Source organism: Dendrobium catenatum, unplaced genomic scaffold, assembly GCF_001605985.2.
Source record: "Dendrobium catenatum unplaced genomic scaffold, ASM160598v2 original_scaffold_27042, whole genome shotgun sequence".
NCBI lineage: Eukaryota > Viridiplantae > Streptophyta > Magnoliopsida > Asparagales > Orchidaceae > Dendrobium > Dendrobium catenatum.
In genome coordinates this window covers 897300-916318 of record NW_021345501.1, presented here as the reverse complement: position 1 = coordinate 916318, position 19019 = coordinate 897300, and the positions used below count along the sequence as shown (strand labels likewise).

The 19019-nt window shown below is 36.0% G+C and overlaps 1 protein-coding gene across 2 annotated transcripts; it reads left to right on the top strand.

Annotated features, from left to right (window-relative positions):
* Positions 1-2179: 2179 nt before the first annotated feature.
* LOC110112872 lies at positions 2180-17427 on the top strand. Of its 2 annotated transcripts, none has more exons than XM_020845254.2 (5): positions 2180-2473; positions 7778-7848; positions 16405-16477; positions 16553-16608; positions 17015-17427. In XM_020845254.2, the coding sequence occupies exons 2-5, from the start codon at positions 7787-7789 to the stop codon at positions 17130-17132; spliced, it is 309 nt and encodes a 102-aa protein (XP_020700913.1). In that variant the 5' UTR covers positions 2180-2473; positions 7778-7786; the 3' UTR covers positions 17133-17427. The 2 variants fall into 2 exon arrangements, with proteins under 2 accessions (XP_020700913.1, XP_020700912.1); XM_020845253.2 differs by having other exon boundaries at positions 2182-2473; positions 7774-7848.
* Positions 17428-19019: the final 1592 nt, after the last annotated feature.

Below are 19019 nucleotides of genomic sequence, written 5' to 3'. Positions count from 1 at the left end.
ATGGAAGGTTCCCCTCCAAACCAGCAGAGGGAATATTAACATCCGCAACAACAGGATCTACCCCAACTAAATTAATAAGAGTGCCAACATCAGTCACAACAACCTCGTGACAGCCAACGCCCAGGGAAACAAGAGACTCAATAGGAGTACCAACCAAGGGAGCAAGACCAAGGTTTACCTCCTGATCCACCCCAATTAGAGGAACTATGTTATTAGCCTGGTCAAAAGCAATAAGATTAATCAAACAAGACGAAGACCCTTTGGCCAAATTTAGGTGCAGGGTTAAACATTCTGAAATGGAATGACCTAAAGAATTGCAATGAGCACAATATAACAGTACATCTTCAAAGATAACCGACTGGACATACCCCAGATTATCCGTCCCAATCCAAACATTTTTTGAAAACTTTTTAGAAACATCCAATTCTATCAACACACGAGTAACAGAGGGTCTATAACCAACTGAAGTAGCATGATCGATTTTAAGAGGGCAGCCAAAAATGAAATCAAGCCCCTGAAGGATCCTTGGAGAGAACAGGTGAGGGCACTAATTCGGGAAAGACAGCCAGATAGGGATAATAGGAGATTCAACATCCACATCAAATGAAGGCGACCATTTGATCAAACCCATATAACAATTATTAATAAAATAGGAACGATGCACAAAGATATGATAATAATATAAATCGTTCGCTAATTTTATAAGAACATTCTTCAAATTAAGCACATTAACAAAGAACTCACCGTTAAGCTTAAGATTGAAAAAAAAAAAAAAAACTTTCGAATAACATCAAGGGACGGGCGATGGGACCGAAATTTCCCAACCAAGGCAAAATCAAATAGTTTAGCAAGTGCATGAATCTTAGCCTCAGAAATCCACAAAGAAGGCATCCCCTGATGGGAAGAGATTTTCAAATCAAGGAAGGAAGAAATGCTCCCCGAAAGCACATCACGTAAGGACTTAGAAGATTTGCCCTTAAGAAAACCGACATCTACCAAACATGAACCAGCCATTGAAAAGAAAATACATGAGAAAGCACATAAATAAAAAAATGAAGCACAAAAAAGAAGCGGAAAACCGGCCACTTCCCTGACCAGAGACGCATCACCGGAATGCACTCACGGCAGGAAGCAGAAGTCGCCATGGAGGGAAAAAAACCCTAGCATAGCTGCGCCTGATGAAACCATTTCTTTACTAGTTGGTGCTGATTATACCACCCTGCAACTACTGCTAGTCTGCTACGGTGGGCTTGAAAAAAAAAATTCATACATAAAGTCAACATCTAAATTCAATTAGGTTGCAAAATAATAGCTGTATGTAGAAATCATTTTCAATATAGGACTAAAAAATTAGTGTGCAGTTAAAAAGTAATTCAAATGTGTGCAAGTCTATAAATATGCATAATAAAATATCATATAAATTGATGTTGTTGTCTATATCCATAACTATATATCCATATAAATTTTTATTTTATAATGGACAATTATATAGTAAATAGTAAAAATATTATATGAAAGTTATTGAACTTCTCATAAAATACAAAATTAGAAGTGTATTCATCTCTTGTAATCTATTCAATGATTATAATTTAATTTACAATACAATATTTTAAAAATTCGGGATGGAGTTGATGAATGAGCATATGATGAATTGAGTAACTAAATGTCTATTTGGGGAGAAATTATTACGTGTGGTCACCGGACGCCGTCCGAAAACGAATTATAAAGCATCATGTCACCATTTTGTTGTGCACCGAGTGACATAACGCATCCTGATTTGTCTCTGGACGGTCCTTTGATTGCACGTAATAATTTCTCCTATTTGAAAAGGTTGTAGCTTTTCGTAAAAGTGATTGTAAAACTATTGTGGGGAAAGTGACTTTTCTGAAAGCTGCTGTAAAAATAACTATATCATTCAAATTCAAAAAAATTATGAAATGGGATGTTGCACTGACGTTAAAAAAAAATGGTGCATTTTTGTTTTAAGATGAATTTAAAATATTAAATTTATAGTCAAATTAATATATTTTAAAAAATAACCTGCAGCCAAGCAATGCCTGCCGAAATTGCATTCCCATGGTAAGAAGATGCAGCTCCCAGCTGCAAACCAAAAAATGTTTCTAAAATATTTTTCTTGATATAAATTAAATCTTATTCTTATCTACTGTCAGAAAAATAAAAGTGGCGTTGACGGCACATTTTTTGAATCCTCTATGCCTGAAGGCCCTGAACTAAAAAACGAAACCTAGCTTCCGCGCCATCGCCTCACTAGCCAACTCTCGCATAGCAACCGCCTCTCTCATTTCCGGTCTCGCAGAGGAATCGCCTTCAACGCCAACCTGCCCTGGTTCGGTTCCTTCACGCTGTTGCCGCCTGTTCGCCATACTGCTACTACACGGCGGACGGTAGCAGCTTCTTCGACGACGACGGACAGTGAGATTCCTCTCAAAAAATTTTCTATCGGTTCGTTTAGGTGTGTATTATATCCCCTTCTCATAATCTCCAACAATGTTTTAGGGTTTGATTATTTTCATTCTATTAAAATTACGGGCACACATAGGATTTTATCAAAATCACATGGCTTTCAAAATTAACGGGTCACACGACCATTGATTTATGATTTTCGATAGCTTGTTGCCTTGTTTCACTTTGTTAGTTAGTATAGAAAATCTTTCCAATGTCTAAAGGTTTTTGTTTGAGTCGATCTAAAACCGAATTCAGGGATTTTAGTTGTAATAGATCTAGTGATAGGATTGTGATATTGGGTGATCAAGTCATTAAAAAAGGTACAAGTCTTAGATATCTCGAGTCTATTGTTCAAAGTGATGGTGAAATTGATGAGGATATTATTAGTAGAATTTAAGTTGGATGGTTGAAGTGGAGGAATGCATTGGGCTTGCTGTATGATAACCCATCAAACTTAAAAGAAAATTATATAAGATGATGGTGAGAGTTGCACTACTTTATGGCGCAGAATATTTTCCTTATTAGAAGAGAAGCATAAAATCAAGTTAAAGTGTTGTAGAGATGACATGCTTAGATGGATGAGTGATTTTGCACTTAGAGATAGAATGCGAAATGAATATATACGTGAAATGGTTGTAGTAGCTCCAGTGGAAGATAAGATTAGAGCTAGTCGCCTTAGATGATTTGGTCACATAAATTGTTGGCCTTCCGATGACCCTGTTAGGAAAGTAGATGCGTTAGATCCAGTCTATGTTAAGAAAGATAGAGGTAGACTTGAAAAGACTTGATTAGAAAGTATTAAAAATGATTTTTTTTATTAGATTTAAATGTGAATTTGACTCTTAATAAAATACAATGGAGAAAAGAGATTCATGTAGTTGACTTTACGTAGTGGGATAAAGGCTTGTTATTGTTGTAGTTGTTATATCTGTCTCCCTTCATCCATTATAATTTCCAATCCTATACCCTACTCAATGTTATCCGCTTTCTGCTCGTCCTCACACCCTTGCTTTCTCTTGCACCCAATAGTCGGTCCCACTATCCCGTTTGTTCCTCGCTCGCTTGTTCGTTTACTCCTCTCACTTGCTCTTCAATGCCTCTCTCACGCAATCCCTAAAGATTGCACCTATGCTACCCTAGTGCTACCTGACTTACTCTCTTGCTGTTAGCCATCCCCGCTTGTTGTGCTTATTGTCTTTTATTCCTGTTCATCTCCCATTGCTTGATCCACACCCTCCAACACTTTTTCCTGCTATCTCCTCCTAGTAAAGCTTGCCATGCACTCTTAATTAGGAGTATTATAACACGCTGAGAGAAAAATGTGACGAGTTACTTCAATATTGCCCTTCATTGTTGATTTGACTATTTTGTCAAAAATAGAATGAATATGTTATATAGCCAAATTCATCTTAGACTTGCATGAGTTGCATCCTTCCCTTTAGGTGTGCAATCTCAATTGATGGTAAACTCTACAATCTCCAAAATTGTGATCACTCTCTTCCAGGTTCTTCATTTTACTAAGTTCTCCAACTTCGAACCTTTGGTTTCTAATGAATCAACTTTGGTTGTCAAATCTAGGAGCAACTGAGAAAATCATGAAAATGGTAGCCGAATTCATGGAGATATTGACCGTGGTCATAATAATGTAGTTTCTCTTGCTCTCATTATAGCTACAATAATCATTCTCCTAAATGCTGATAGGAGAATTTCAATTGCCATCCAATTGCTAAGCTTGCTTTCATAATCGATCCAACTCTATATTTCATGGTGTTCGATCCTCTTGATTTGTTAATATATGTTTGGAAGATTATGATTGACTACTTCAAACTTCTCTCTCAGCTTCTTATGCTATCTGCTTCTCTAGATCTATTGCAACTCTTTCACTAGTATGCCTTGGGTTTTGTTCTCGGTACCTCCTCTTATATGATAAGTAACTACCTGTCATTGATATTAATGGTTTTCCCTCTTTTATTTCTATAAAAGGCATTACACATCCTTCTAATTTTTTTTAATATTTATGTGTACCAGAATTTTTTGCCTGCTTATTGTCTATTAGCTGTCTTAAAAAATCACAATTGTTTATTAACATTTTACTCTCTCATTCCATCTTTCAAGATTACAACTTGAGAAAGATGATTGGCGTAGGTACTGAAACTGACAGAATTTATTACTTGATGAACAATTTCCCTTTTGCCATCACTTCCATTATTATTCCATATGAATATCAATGTAGGTTGAGTCTTCCTCTTCTTAATAGATTTTCTGGGATTTCATTTCTATATTCTCATTTTTTGTCAAGTTTGACTATTCGAGCTACAAGTTGGATATACAATATCATGTGCATTTTCCTTCTTTTGCTACAAGTTGTCGGACTTGTCGTTTTGGATTAGTCCGCTTAAAATCTGGGATCCTAGTTCTATCATTACTTATGTAGGATTTAGATATTTTGTCATATTCATATATGATTATTCGAATGTCACTTTATTTTTCTTACTCAAAATTCTGTCAAAAGTCCTTAATGTATTGTATAATTTTAATCAAGGAATAAAAGTTCATTTTCCCGCTATTATCAAAACTTTTACAAAATACTAGTGCATTTAAATTTATGCAGCCTCAATTTTGCACACTATAATTGATAATTATATCATTCATTAAACTTCTTGTCCTTATCATATAAACATGACACTATTAGGTGACCCAAAAACCACTATATGCTTGATGTTGCCAATAAATTAATGTGTCATATGAAAGTCCCTCATCAGTTTTGGAGGGATGACGTTTTAACAAATTTTTATGTGGTTATTTCTTTGATAACCTCTTCCCCTCTCCATTCTTTACATTGACTAAATTATATTCCTCTTACACATAGAATATTTTTGCGTTACTTATGTTTTTCAATCACATGAAAATATTTTTCCTTGTGCTATTCCATGTAGATTTCTTGATTATTTTCTCAATTAGCAAGGAGATAAATGTTGTGATCGTCTTACTGGAAGCTAATATACTTTGGCTTATATTAGAGCATTCCTTTCTTTTTGATCTCATTTTCCTTTGAGGTACCTTCACTGCTAGTTCCTCTTCCACTAGTTGCAGCATCTCCTTCCTTCCCTCCTCTAAAGATATATTCTCTATGGCATCGCCCACCTCCTACATCAAGGCCTCTATTTAAATTATTAGATCTAAATGAGTATCCATCTACTGATGAGCTATCTAATCTTCATTTACCCATTGCTCTTCAAAAAGAAAATTAACAACATATTGCTCAACCCATTTACTCTATATGTGAATTGTGAACATTTGTTTTCTTCCTTCCATTCATTTTTTGTGGAGCTCTTGGAGAGGAGATCAAAGAAGGAGAGTCTTTGGTGGTAAAGACTCGCCAGTCAATGAGATTAGAGATCAACATCTCCGTCAGGCAGTGGAGGCGAGCGGAGGGACAATATCTCCACCGTTGTGTTGAGCAAAAGGAGGGTTGGCATTTTCGCTTGGCCGAGGAGGCAAAAAGATGGATTAACTTCTCTACCGGGCTAAGGAGGCGAAATGAGGGAGTGGCATCTCAACTGAAGTGAGGAGCTAAAAAAATGAAAACATCTCCGCCGGATCAAGAGGCGGAAGGAGGGAGATTCTTCGGAGTTTATAATTAAAGATCATTCCTCGTCTGGTTAAGGGAGAATGGATCTCCGCCTAGATGTGTGCTAAAGGAGAGTTACTTTTAATGTAATACCCAAAGAGGAGGACTTATGCGGAGCAGACGTATGTCGATTTCAACCAAACCACTATAAATATGGTTTACATATTCTTTATTTTCTTGCAATTTATTTTCTTCACTCTCTTTTTACTTTTGATGTTGAACTTTCCGACTGATTTAAATACTCCGATAAATTTAACCGATGAATATTTTGTCGGTAATTTAACGAAGGATTTTTTTGCCGGCACATTTTTCACCGGCACATATACCACTAAAAAGTCTAAATAACTTATGAAACCAATAGAGGCTTATCTATAAGATCACAAAATTAGCAACGAGACAGATTTTCTCTTACAATGAGTGTAAATCCTCATATTTCCATCAAATAGGCGCTATGATTATTATTTATTTAATATAAGCTTTTCTAAAGCATGTGACAATTTGATGGTTGGAAAAAAAGTGCCGGAGAAAATTAACAATATTAAAGATTTGTTGGGGGCAGCTTCTGCTTCTTAAAGCAGCTTTCTAGTATAAATTTATACTAGAAAGCTGCTTTAAGAAGCAATAGGAAAGCCATCCTAAACGAAGCCTAAATTTGCCGCTAGAAAGCAAGTATTGCAAAGGTATTATGCTAAGAAAAAGATTTAATTTTATATCTTTGGTCGAATGCAAATAGCTTTTGCGGCCAAACAGAATTGCAGACTACTAAGTGGAACTACCATTGCAATTGCTGATCATGTTATTCAATCTCCACCAATTTGGTTAATGATGATCTCATTTGTATTCCATGTCTATTCATTTGCTGAATAGCTCTTCAAGCGTTGGTTCCTGCCCTCATTTCAAGCAAAATGCCTGCTTGCTACATGTAATAGCTATTTGTTCCCCATGTTTCGTCCACATCATGTGCTGATATGTTATTATTTTTCCATATTTTCTTTCGAACTGAACATATAAAGTTAAAATTTTGGTTAAATAGATTCAAATCCTCTGTTTTTTTAAAAGGAGATGAGAAACATTAATAATAGATAGATCTTTGTTTGTGAATCACATATAAAAGTGACTTTGGCTTAATTTTGAGGAAATTACTTGCATTGATCTTTGAAAAATCTTATGCAAACTATCTATATATTTTTTGATAGCATTTGAATTGGTCCGGAAACAAGGTCCACAACAGTTCCATTAACCTTCTAAGAAACAAACTGATCCTTAATTACTTGCTGTTAGAATTGGTATTGTTTTGACTTTGGTCGAGCTTAGAATGTTCTTCCTAACTTGAGTAGAGCTAAAATTTAAATGGCTTTCATTTTTTTAGGAGAATCTAGTTTTAGAGTGTTTATATCATACAAGCTCCTTTCAATCTTTTTTTTTTCGGCCTTGGTTGTGATTTACATCTCTTAGTTAAAGCGTAGCAATTTTTTATGCTTCAATTATGTAGTAGATTAATCATTCATAACTTTGTTTTTTTTGTTGTGATTGTAGTACATCTGTACCCAGAACCTTGCTTTTTTATTTCTCCATTTTATGAAAGATGTTCTAGTTCTTTTTTGATGGATATTTTAGTTCTTGTTATTGAATTTATGCTGGTTAATGAATATCCTTTGTTTTTATTCTTGGGATAGCTAGTTGGTCTTGATGGCCTCCGGTGCAGGTTGTGATGTGGAAGGCTTCCAATCTCATGGTTGGGACTACAGTTGGTAAGTTTTTTTTTTTTTTCGTTACCTTCTGTATGCACACTTCAGAAATTTTTGCTCTGTAACACTTTTCATCAAAATTTTGAAAGAACAGGCTAACTTAAAAATTCTTTGCTCTGAACTCTAAAAATTTTAAGCATGTAAACTAAAGTCTGTTACTCTAATTTATTAACCTTATGAAGTACCTTCATCCACTGACTAAATAGGATTATATATATATATATATATATATTGGCTTGTTTTATTTAGATGTTGTGTTGATTAAATTTTTAATTAGCTTTCTCCAGTTAAATGTATTGACTAAACAATTTCACAGACTTAAGTTGCTAGCTTTTTTTTCATGAAAGAGGGAATAATGCCTTTTTTATTAAAATAAGCAAGCTCTACTTACAAAATTGACTTCATATTATGATAAGGTAGCAATAAATCTTCTTACAGCATCTTGGTGGTTAATCTGACAGATTGAAGCTATGCTTCTTCTTACTAATGTGGGAGAGTATCTAAGCCTTATTGCAAATTCGTCCTTTGTGTTGCGTTTATTTTCCATAGCAAATAATTGGATATGGACTTGCTTTGGGTATATGGTACTATTCAAAACATCCTAGAACCATGGCACATATTTTAGAGAAAGATAAACCGAGTCATTTTGATGATGAGTCATTTTGATGATGCAAATAGGAATCCATTGGAGTGATTGGGGCATCTAAACTAGCTGGCTATGTTTTTGAAAAAAAAATTGTGGTATTGCTGACAATTTCTATTTATTTTATAAGAGTATTTTAAGGTGGATGAAGATATGTGTTTAGGCTGGTGGCGAACAAAGAAACTTCAGTAGCCTGCTTATCCAACCCCATTCATGAGCCTTTTATTAACTCCTTTGTGTAATTTTGTAAAAAAAGGTTCATTTTGATTCCCCTATTAACTTTCCATGGATCTTTCTTTGTTTGCCTCGATAGGAAGAAGTTATTGGGACTACGTAAGCACTTGAGCAATATATTTTCAGTACTCTGTTGGGCAATACGCCAATTGACTGTCGTGTTCCGTTTTGTTAGATTCTTTTCAAATAGTCTAGTGACTTGACTTGGTCCCTTCATAGAATGTTATGTTCGCTCTAGTGAACACATTTTAAATCTAGGAAAATTGTAAAATCGCCTATGGATCTTTTACTTTTGTCTTTTTTGATATATGGTGTCCAGCATTGTCAAAAGCATGTTGAATTGAAGTTCCGTGCTCGAAAGTGCAGCTATATGCAGTTAATGAACTTAGTTTTTTGTCTGAAGCACAGAGGCTTAGTAAAGCGCATTAAATCTGTTTTTTACTATAATGTGTAGAAACTTTGAAGAACCACATCAACTTTAGTAATTTCAATTTTTTGTTTGCAACAAAAGTTGAATCAGTTGGAGTTCTTTTATTTGGCTAAATAAAATGATAACAAAACAAGAAACTTGATAGAAGTAGAAATCTTGACATTTATTTTCTGGTATTAAACACTAAATCAATCCTTTACATTTTATTCATTGCATAGAATTTTCCTCCTGATCCTCCATTAACCTTTACCAACGTAGTTTTTGTTGGATTTTTCTTTGGTTGCTGTTATTGCTATTGGTACCTCAAACGCTTGACTCCTTTCACTTAAGCTGGCTGCCAGAATTTATTCACTGAAATTTCTTATTTTATTTTTTAACAGTCTGAATTCACATTGGTTTTCTACTATCATGTAATCATGCAGTATTATATGAGAACTTCCCATTTGAAGCAATAGTTGCTACTTTTTTAGTCTACTATAAATTTGTTTATTTAAATACTTGTATAGTCATGTTGTGGTTATGCTTTCCAATGAGCATTTACTCCTGCGGTCTTGTCCTCACCTCACATTTTACCTAATGAGTGTGAGGTGAGGGGCTCAACTCCCATATTGAGTGGTTAAAAGTGCATGCTTAAGCTTCAACTATTGAAAGCATACCCTCTGCATGGTGTTGTACACTTTGAACTTTGAACCACCAAGTCCATCCTACGCTGTCCTAAATTTGCAATTTTTTATATTCTGCAGATGATACTTGTTTCCATGGTATCATGATTTAACTTGATCCGCTTTTTCTTCCTGTTTTTGGGATATTTATTTGTTTTCCATAAAAACATAACTGATTAGGACTTAAAATGTTAATATTATGGTTTTGGGTGTTTGATTGTTAGTGTAGCAAGTTTTAATAAGAGCAAATAACTCTTTTTTCTCTATTTTGTAAAATTTTCTCCAAGATTTTTAGCAAACTTTGCAAAATTTTTGTATTGAAGCGCAATTTTTAGTAATTTTTTTTCATATTTTTCTAACTCTTCTTTTCCTATTGTTTGCAAGTTATTTTGCCAATTATTTAGTTTGCATTGTGTATAATCTTATTTCAATATGTTGTTATGTGATATGAATTCTATATACTATATCAATAGTTATCATTTGGCCCGTCAACCTTAAAAATTATTGATAAAATTTGACCAATTCAACATAACAATTATCAATGGTCCATTGATTTCAAAATTGAACTGTAGTATCAATTTTCTACTATCAAGATTTGTAAACTATCTTTTTCACTATTGAGGCTCATCTTGTTAGAATTTTTTTGTATCCCTATGCAGTCATCATAGTCTATCAACTTGCCTAACATGGCATGATATCTCTCATTTGCTTCTTTTAATGTAGTATCATTATCATCAACATTTAAATTGCTTAGCATTGATATTCATATATTATAATTGTTTAATATGCATCAAGAGTAGAAATGATATGTAAAAGTCAACATTACATTCTATTAACAATCTTATGAATTGAGTAAAATAAAAATACATGAATTTATTTGAACAAGTGATCCTATGAAAATGCATTGGACTTGTTAATATCATTGTGTCATTCTTAATATGAAGGAATCTCTATTTGCATGCAGATGATAGTTCAATGTGATTATAGAATATCTTTAATTCCAATCCATCTCCATACATGGACCTCAAATGATGTGAATGTTGCATCATTTTGACGCCCAAAACTTCAAAGGCGCATTAGTTTTGCTTTCAGCCGAGTAACTAAAAAATAGGGTTACCTTTCTTTAATCTATGAGCTGAATACAATGACCAGAAAAATTCTAGCTATTGTGTGGGCTCCGAATATTCACGCCCTGGCCTCTCCGTGAACTCCTTTCTTCTTTCTTCGGGTCGTCGAGGAGAGCTTTAACTAGTATGTTCCGAGATAAATTTTCAGAAGGCAGATTGGGTTGTGAATAAGACATTATTCAGAGATCTACTACAACGACTCGTAGGTGCCTATATTTCATGAAGGTCTTATGCATTTGCTCACAAACAGCATGTTGTATACATGGCGAGTCTCCTATAGTGGCTCGTAGGTACTTGCATTTATTGCATATTGATTACCTCTACTTGCAGGGTATTACTATATTTGCTTGGCACTAAATCATCGTTAGTTGTAGGAATGTTGTAGCATTCACTGCATGTTTGGTTACCACTTGTAGTTATACTATTTTGCATACAAAAAATCTTCTATCATTGCCAGCATATATTCGCATTCATCATATGCTATAACTTGTATGTTTGCAAGGAGCTTCGTTGTTTGCAAGCCAATTAGTTTATTCATTCATATGTTGATTTGGGCCACCAGATAGGCTGTATTCACCACTAATTTCCTTATGCATGCTGATTGGCGAATTGCTACATTCGCTTACAAGTTTTTCAGTGTTTGCAGGGAATTGCCATGTGTATCTGCAAGATAGCTGACATCGATCATAGGGGAACTATTGCGTTACAATTTCGTCTTCTTGCATGTTGTTATCGACTGCACGCTAACTTACATTCATCATCAATTTCCCCATGTATGTTGACTGACGCTACATTCATCGCATGCTAGCTTTATGTTTGTAGGAGGCCACCGCATGCATCAGCAAGCCAGTTAACATTGATTGAAAGGATGTCATAATATTCATTGCACGTTGCACTGTGTGTAATTGTAAGGAACTTTGTTGTTTGTCGGAGTTCGGTGTGTTTCTCTATAAGTTAACATTGGTTGTTGGATGTACTATATTCATCACTCATGTCCTTATGCATGTTGGCTAGCAAATTGCAACCTTTATTGCATATCAACTTTTAGTGTTTGTCGCATGTTCTTGTGAACACCATTGACTTCTTTATGCATGCTTATAGGTAGTGTAAGACTAGGGTGGAAGATCTTGAGAGATATTCTTGCAAGATCTGGAGAGGGAGAGAAGAGGAGGGAGAGGGGAGAAGGTGAGAACCGTGAGCCAAAAATCTGATAATTCTTTATTCCCTTGGCTGCCTATTACAAACCTAAAGACCTCCTATATATAGACACAAAAGCCATACAAAAAGCAACACTATTGGCCATACATGCCAAACAAGACACCTACACAAAAATAAACCTAAATCTAGGAACAAATATCTAACAATCTCCACCTTGGTCCTAGATTTTACAAAAATAAAAGATAACCACTGTTCTTTAAAGAACAGCCAAAGAATGATTCCGTCAGTCTCCTCCGCCAAAAGCGTCCACCTACATTCTAGCTCCACCTCCCGACAAATCTCCTGTCGAACTACGTCCAACGCAGCCAATCCCGAGCACCTCTAGCCCGGCTTCCACGCCCTGTGCATCCACCAGCACCCTGCGCCTCAGTGCCTGCGCCCTGCGCCTCCAGCCAGCATCCAACGCTATCAGCCCCGCGCCCGCGCCTTGCACCCATGTGGTCTCTCACCGACCACATCCTGCACGTATCCACTCGTGCAGCGAGCCCTGCGCCTTCACCTGCTCTCTGCTCGTCACCAGTGCCCCGTTCTCCTATGCGGCCTCGTGCACCGCACGACCTCGCATCTCCAAGCGCCCCGCACTTTCAACCCTGCTCTCCAAGAACAGCCGACACTACCTCAGTGTCTCCCGGACTCCACCTGAAGTCCAAAACTCCACCACAAAGAAGATCCGATATCTTCTTTAAAGATTTGAACCGATCTTCTGCTACAATATAACGAACCTTCCAAGAATTAATCACAAGCCCTTCAAGCCTACAGTCGCAAGCAAGAACCCAACGTTACCAAGAAGCCTATGCTCCATTCCATGAAGAAACCACTGATCCCAAACTCCCTGAAGCCCATGCAACAGAAGTTTCTACTAAGAACGCTTCATTATCTAAGCTTTTGTAACGCCGATCCCACCTGTGCCAATTTCCCTCTTGATTTCAAGATCTTCTTCATGCAAAGAACTCCGACCTCCGTGAGATTCACGCCGATTCCAGATTTCGGCCAAACAGCAAACAGCCCGTGTCCTGCTCCCGAAGGAACGTCTTCTTGTCCGTCATATACCACTCCTTCACCAACTTTAAGATCGCGGCAACAGGTCGTCGCTTCGCCTGTACGCGAAATCAACCACGACCGAGCGTCCTTCCGTCTCGTTCCGCGAGCAGGACCTGCCCGCCTGCTTGAAGGCTGCGCTCCGGCCTCTTGCACAAGGTTCTCCGGTTTCCTTGCTCCAGTCCGCCTCCGATCTGATCTGTCCCGATTCAAGAAGCCATCTCTGATTTCGCACGTCCGCCTGCATCCAACCAGCGATCACACCCGGACAAACCGCATGCAAAAGCCGGCTTCCGTCTGATCCCGCCTGTCCGAGCTCCCTTCGTCGAGCCGAAGTCGCCTCCGATCTCGGCACCGGCAGCCACCACCTCCTTTCTCTGACAGAACACCTTCCTCCTTTCTTGATCGCCACCAGGGCTCTGATACCAAATTGTAAGACTAGGGAGGAAGATCTTGAGAGATCTTCTTGCAAGATCTAGAGAGGGAGAGGGGAGAAGGAGAGAACCGTGAGCCAAAAATCTGATAATTCTTTATTCCCTTGGCTGCCTATTACAAGCCTAAAGACCTCCTATATATAGGCACAAAAGCCATACAAAATTTGTCATACATGCCAAACAAGACACCTACACAAAAGCAAACCTAAATCTAGAAACAAATATCTAACAGGTAGCTTATCGCATACTGACTTTCAGTGTTCAGAAGAGGCTGATGCATATGCTTATGAGTTAATTAATGTCGATTGTAGGAGGACCATGTTCATTTCAAATCCAATATTTCTTCAATGTATTAGTATATTCATCAAGAGTCCTTTGTTAGTGTTTGTGAATCACTTGCTCCTACTTGCAAATTGGTAGGTTGAAGGTCACAAGCCATTTTTCATTTGTGTGCACTGAGTGTTTATTTTCCACTTATTTTGTGCTTTGTTCATTGATGTTCATGTGGATGTTCCAGATTATTGTTCAACATTTGTATTTTAGTTATGGTGAAATAGATGGGGATATTATCAGCAGAATTCAAGTTGGATGGTTGAAGTGGCGGAATGCATCGGGCTTGTTATGTGATAGAAATGTACCCCTCAAACTTAAGGGAAAATTCTATAAGATGGTAGTGAGGCCTGCAATGCTTTATGGTGCCGAATGTTGGCCATTAAAAGAGAAGCATAATACTAAGTTAAGTGTGGAAGAGATGAGGATGCTTAGGTGGATGAGTGGTTTTACCCTTAGAGATAGGATACGAAATGAGCATATACGTGAAAAGGTTGGAGTAGCTCCAGTAGAAGATAAGATTAGAGAGAGTTGCCTTAGATGGTTTGGTCACATAAAAAGGCGGCCTTCCGATGACCCGGTTAGGAGAGTAGAGATATTAGATTTGACTTGTTTTAAGAAAGGTAGGGGTAGACCTAAAAAGACTTGGTTAGAAAATATTAGGAATGACCTTTCTTTATTAGATTTAAATGAGAATTTGACTTTTAATAGGACACAATGGAGAAAAATGATTCATGTAGCCGACCCCACGTAGTGGGATAAAGGCTTGATGTTGTTGTTGTTGTATTTGTATTTTAGTTATGATTATGCATTTTTTTTATACTTAGAGTATGGTTCCCTGTCAGTGTTCAAGTTTTGTTCCTTGCTGTTCATTTAAATTTAAGTCCACTGTCATTTGATTCAAGTTCATCCCCTTTGTTCAATTCAAATTTTGACAGCCTCGTGGCATCTTCCATGTTTAAGGAAATTTTAGGAAGCTGGACCTTCTCACTACACTAAGAAAAGCGTATGGTAGGTATCGGGTGATACCGCGATTGTAGTTTTCAATCCCACAATGCTAAGAAAAACATGTATAAGTCTTCAAAGGTACCTGTTTGAAATGCAAACTTTTTCCCCACAGGCACTGAAGCTCATACACGGGTACTTAAATTTGTTCATGCTACGCTAAGAAAAGCATGTACAGGGTCTACCCGTCTTGCCGTAAGTGTCGCATCAGGTTCCCTCCTACCACACTAAGAAATGTGTGTATAGGTGGTTTCTCGGCGCGCCATGAGTGTCGAGTACGAGATTTGATGTTTAGAGAGCGTTATACCTTCATGAGCCGATGTCAGCTATGTTGATGACGACAACAAGTGAAAAAATGCATATATATATATATATATATATATATATATATAAATATAATAATAATAATAATAATAAATATCATTTTTATTGTGATTAATTGTAATAATAGTAATAACTATTGTTCTTAATAACATATAATAATTATAACAACAATTAATTAATAAAAAGATCACAAAGTAATAGGGAGATTTTACCTTTGTGTTGGTCGAGTCGTGCGTGCTATTAGCTGAGGGATTGATGAGGACCGGTTGACAGATGGGCTACGACTAAATAATCACGTGCAAGGAAGAGATCAGAGCTGCTCGTGTGTGATTGGGAAAGGTGGATGATATCAATATAAGGAGAATGGCTGGGTGAGAGTTTTTCTTATGGATTTCGGACGGATTGGGTGGAAGTCAGAAGGCTCGGTTGGAGGTCTATGCAGGGGTTGGAGCCATATGAGAGGATGAAAGGCTTAGGGTGCATTGATCGAGTGAAATTCGGCAGAGGAAATCGAGGGCTTAATACTCGTGTGTGTTGAAGGAAGAAGCGAACGAGTTTCGTCTTGTTTTCCTTTTAACGACGAGAGCATAAGCCTGATCGAGGCACAGATCGTGCACACGGGAATGGGCTACTGCTCTATTCAGAAACAGCGCTGTTCGCAAAACCCTGAGAAGATGTAAAGGTCAAGAGGCTTGTACTTCAAAATTCGTAATTGTAGATTGGCTCACCTTTGAAAGCATATCTACATAAATATATTTCTTCCATTGTCTTCGTATATAAAACTGATTACAACCTTCTAAAGAGGTAATAAGTGATGTATGCAACTGTGTATATATACTTCGAGATAAAAGTTATCATTTTTTATGTATAAAGTTGTGCATAGCATTCTAAAGATATAATAACTGTTATACACAATTATACACAAAACTTCCATGCACTTTTTTGCAAGCATGCCAACATAATACACTAGGCAGCCTTTCCAATGATTAAAACTTGTAATCATTAGCATTCTATAGTGTAAATACATGCTTACAATTACTTTTGACACATCCAAGCAAACTATCCTCTAGCCGTTTTCATGTTAGCCTGATATTTTTTTTAATACTTTGTACAGTGACTTTGAAGTAGATTACAAATCACAGGACCATGCAGCAATTGTCTTTGCGGCATTAGATGTGGATAAAGAGGTAACTATTTGGTTCTTGGTAAGTAGGCTGTCATCATTTTGTGGTTAACCCCTCGCCACCAATTCAAATGTGCAGTTGCAACCAGACAAGGTTAAGAGGCAGATCTCTGTAATTGATGGTAAACTCAAAGTGTGAGTACTTAATCTCCATTCATTAAGAACAAATTAAAGATGGTTAAATATTTAATCTCCATTCATTAAGAACAAATGAAAAATGGTTTTGTAATTTTCTCTTGTTGGTTTAAGATCTTCTACAATCGCAATAGCAGTTGAGTTTTGGAAACTCAACTGTATAATTCATTTTGGATGACGATTGGGATTGAATCCAACATTTTTGTTCAAAAAAAGAGGTTTTTAACAGAAATGCTGGAATCAATCCCAGCCGTGCAATTCACAATGATTTTGTTGGATTCAATCCCAGCCCTCCAAACTAGGTTGCACGGCTGAAATGTGATAATTGCACGTTTGAAATTACAACTGCAACTGTAAAGGATCTTCTTAATGCCTTTTTTACTTCAACCGTGTTTATGTGCTTCAGGCGATTTGAAGCAGTTGAGGCTAGATTTTTGCGTGCAACATTCAGTGCCTTCGTTGATCTACTGATTCTTGCCACAAAAATCATCGAAGAGTATGACCACAACATTATCAAACCATAGCTATCCTTTTTATTATTTCTACATTCTATTTATGTTATAGACTGGAGAAATTATTCTTTGCGGATACTGCATGGTTCAGAGACTAATTAGAATGCACCATGTCATCTGGTACTGAGCGGTACCGAGCACCGATACCGAGCAAAAAAGTGTCGTGGCGCGTTCTTGTTGGTCTCCGAACACCGTCAGGAGTCTGCATAGAAAAAATTTTCTATAGACTGAGCTGTTACTCAACAAACAATCCTACAATTTAGGAACCATTTGAAGTTCTAATCCATCTCTCAGATCTTTTTTGTAATTTTGCCACCAAATGCTTTATTGATATAGCACCAAATCAAATTGGTTTTCTTTTGGTAATTTCTTTACCATGTCATATGCTCATATAAATCTTAAAGATTAAGATAAAACTTATTTCCTTAGTCTGAACCTGGCTACTTTATTTTATTGTTGCTAAAAATATATTGAAGGAGTACATCATATATAAAAGATCAACAAATTAAATCATAAAAACATTTGATTAAAAAAAATCACTAATGAAACTCCATCACGTATTTACGAAGAAAAAAATTATAAATATTAATAAGGCATTATTATCCTTCTTACATTGAAACTAAATTATAATTAAAATTAGATAATTAATACAGCTATAAATGAAGATGAACCTAGAGAAACGTGAAAATCGGCAGTTTAATTTATCTGTTGCCTATGAAAAATCAAATTTGCCTGAACTAATGAGTGGTTCTTACAACCTTGTTTTCTCCTAAACAAAGTTCTAGATCATACTCCATGCATTTTTTATGCCTTGCTATAGAAGAAATTATTGTGCAGTATTTGAATGGAAATAATCATTTGAATTATTATGTATTTATTGAGTATTTATAAATACTTAATAAATATACAGCAAATCGGTAAATATTTGTAAACATGACCATGTATTTTACAGAAATTAAAATTCTCGTAGAGGATATGAAAGGGATCTCACTTTTTCATTGGTCTTTTTGACAAGCATCGAATCCCTAAGATAAAATCATTCAAATCTGAAATGCTTTTGAACGATCATGGGATTCATATTCAAATAGGTATCAAAGTCGAATCAATTAATGTACAAGTGTTGTAGATTCAAGTCAGATTTTGAAGGTCCTGTTAAAGTTCATTTAATTAATAAAAAATATTTTTCTTATTTTTATCTATTTTATGTTTAAGACCAAAAAAAAAAAATGTTGTTTCTGATTATATCAATATAACAAAATCATATTGCATAATACATTTATAGATTGCATGCCATCAAATAGGTCTATAAATCTATTTTTTTTTTTTTTTGGGTTAAAGATTAAAAAAGGGAATGAAGACTTGGGAAAAAAATGGGACCTACATTTAAGAGAAATTATTACATTCAGAGTAAGAACATATCTCTACATTTGAACTTTCAATTAAATGAAGTGAATTTTTTTCTAGCATGATCCAATGACCCGGCCTGACCGAAAAAGTTTAAAAATTCTTCTTGTATACCCACTTTGTATAAATTATATACAGTGTGTATACAAATGGACTAGGTAGGGCCATATTAGAGCTCCGTGTCTTCATTTAATTAGAATCCAAATATAAAGCTACATCCAAATTTCACACAATAATTTCTCTACATTCAGAGGCTGATGTGAAGCCAGAGATTTGTTTCATGCCCGGTTGAAAAGTCCTCCAAAAACACACAAAACCAACCAAAGAAAATCTTTGTAATTTAAGTAAATGAATTATATATATATATATTCAAATGATTGATCCCCTCAATGTGAGAGAAGGGAAACAACCCTATATTTTAAATAAAAACAATCAAAATTTGAAATATAAATAATTCAATCTTAAATTAGAGCTAAAGCAAACTTGTTACTCCAA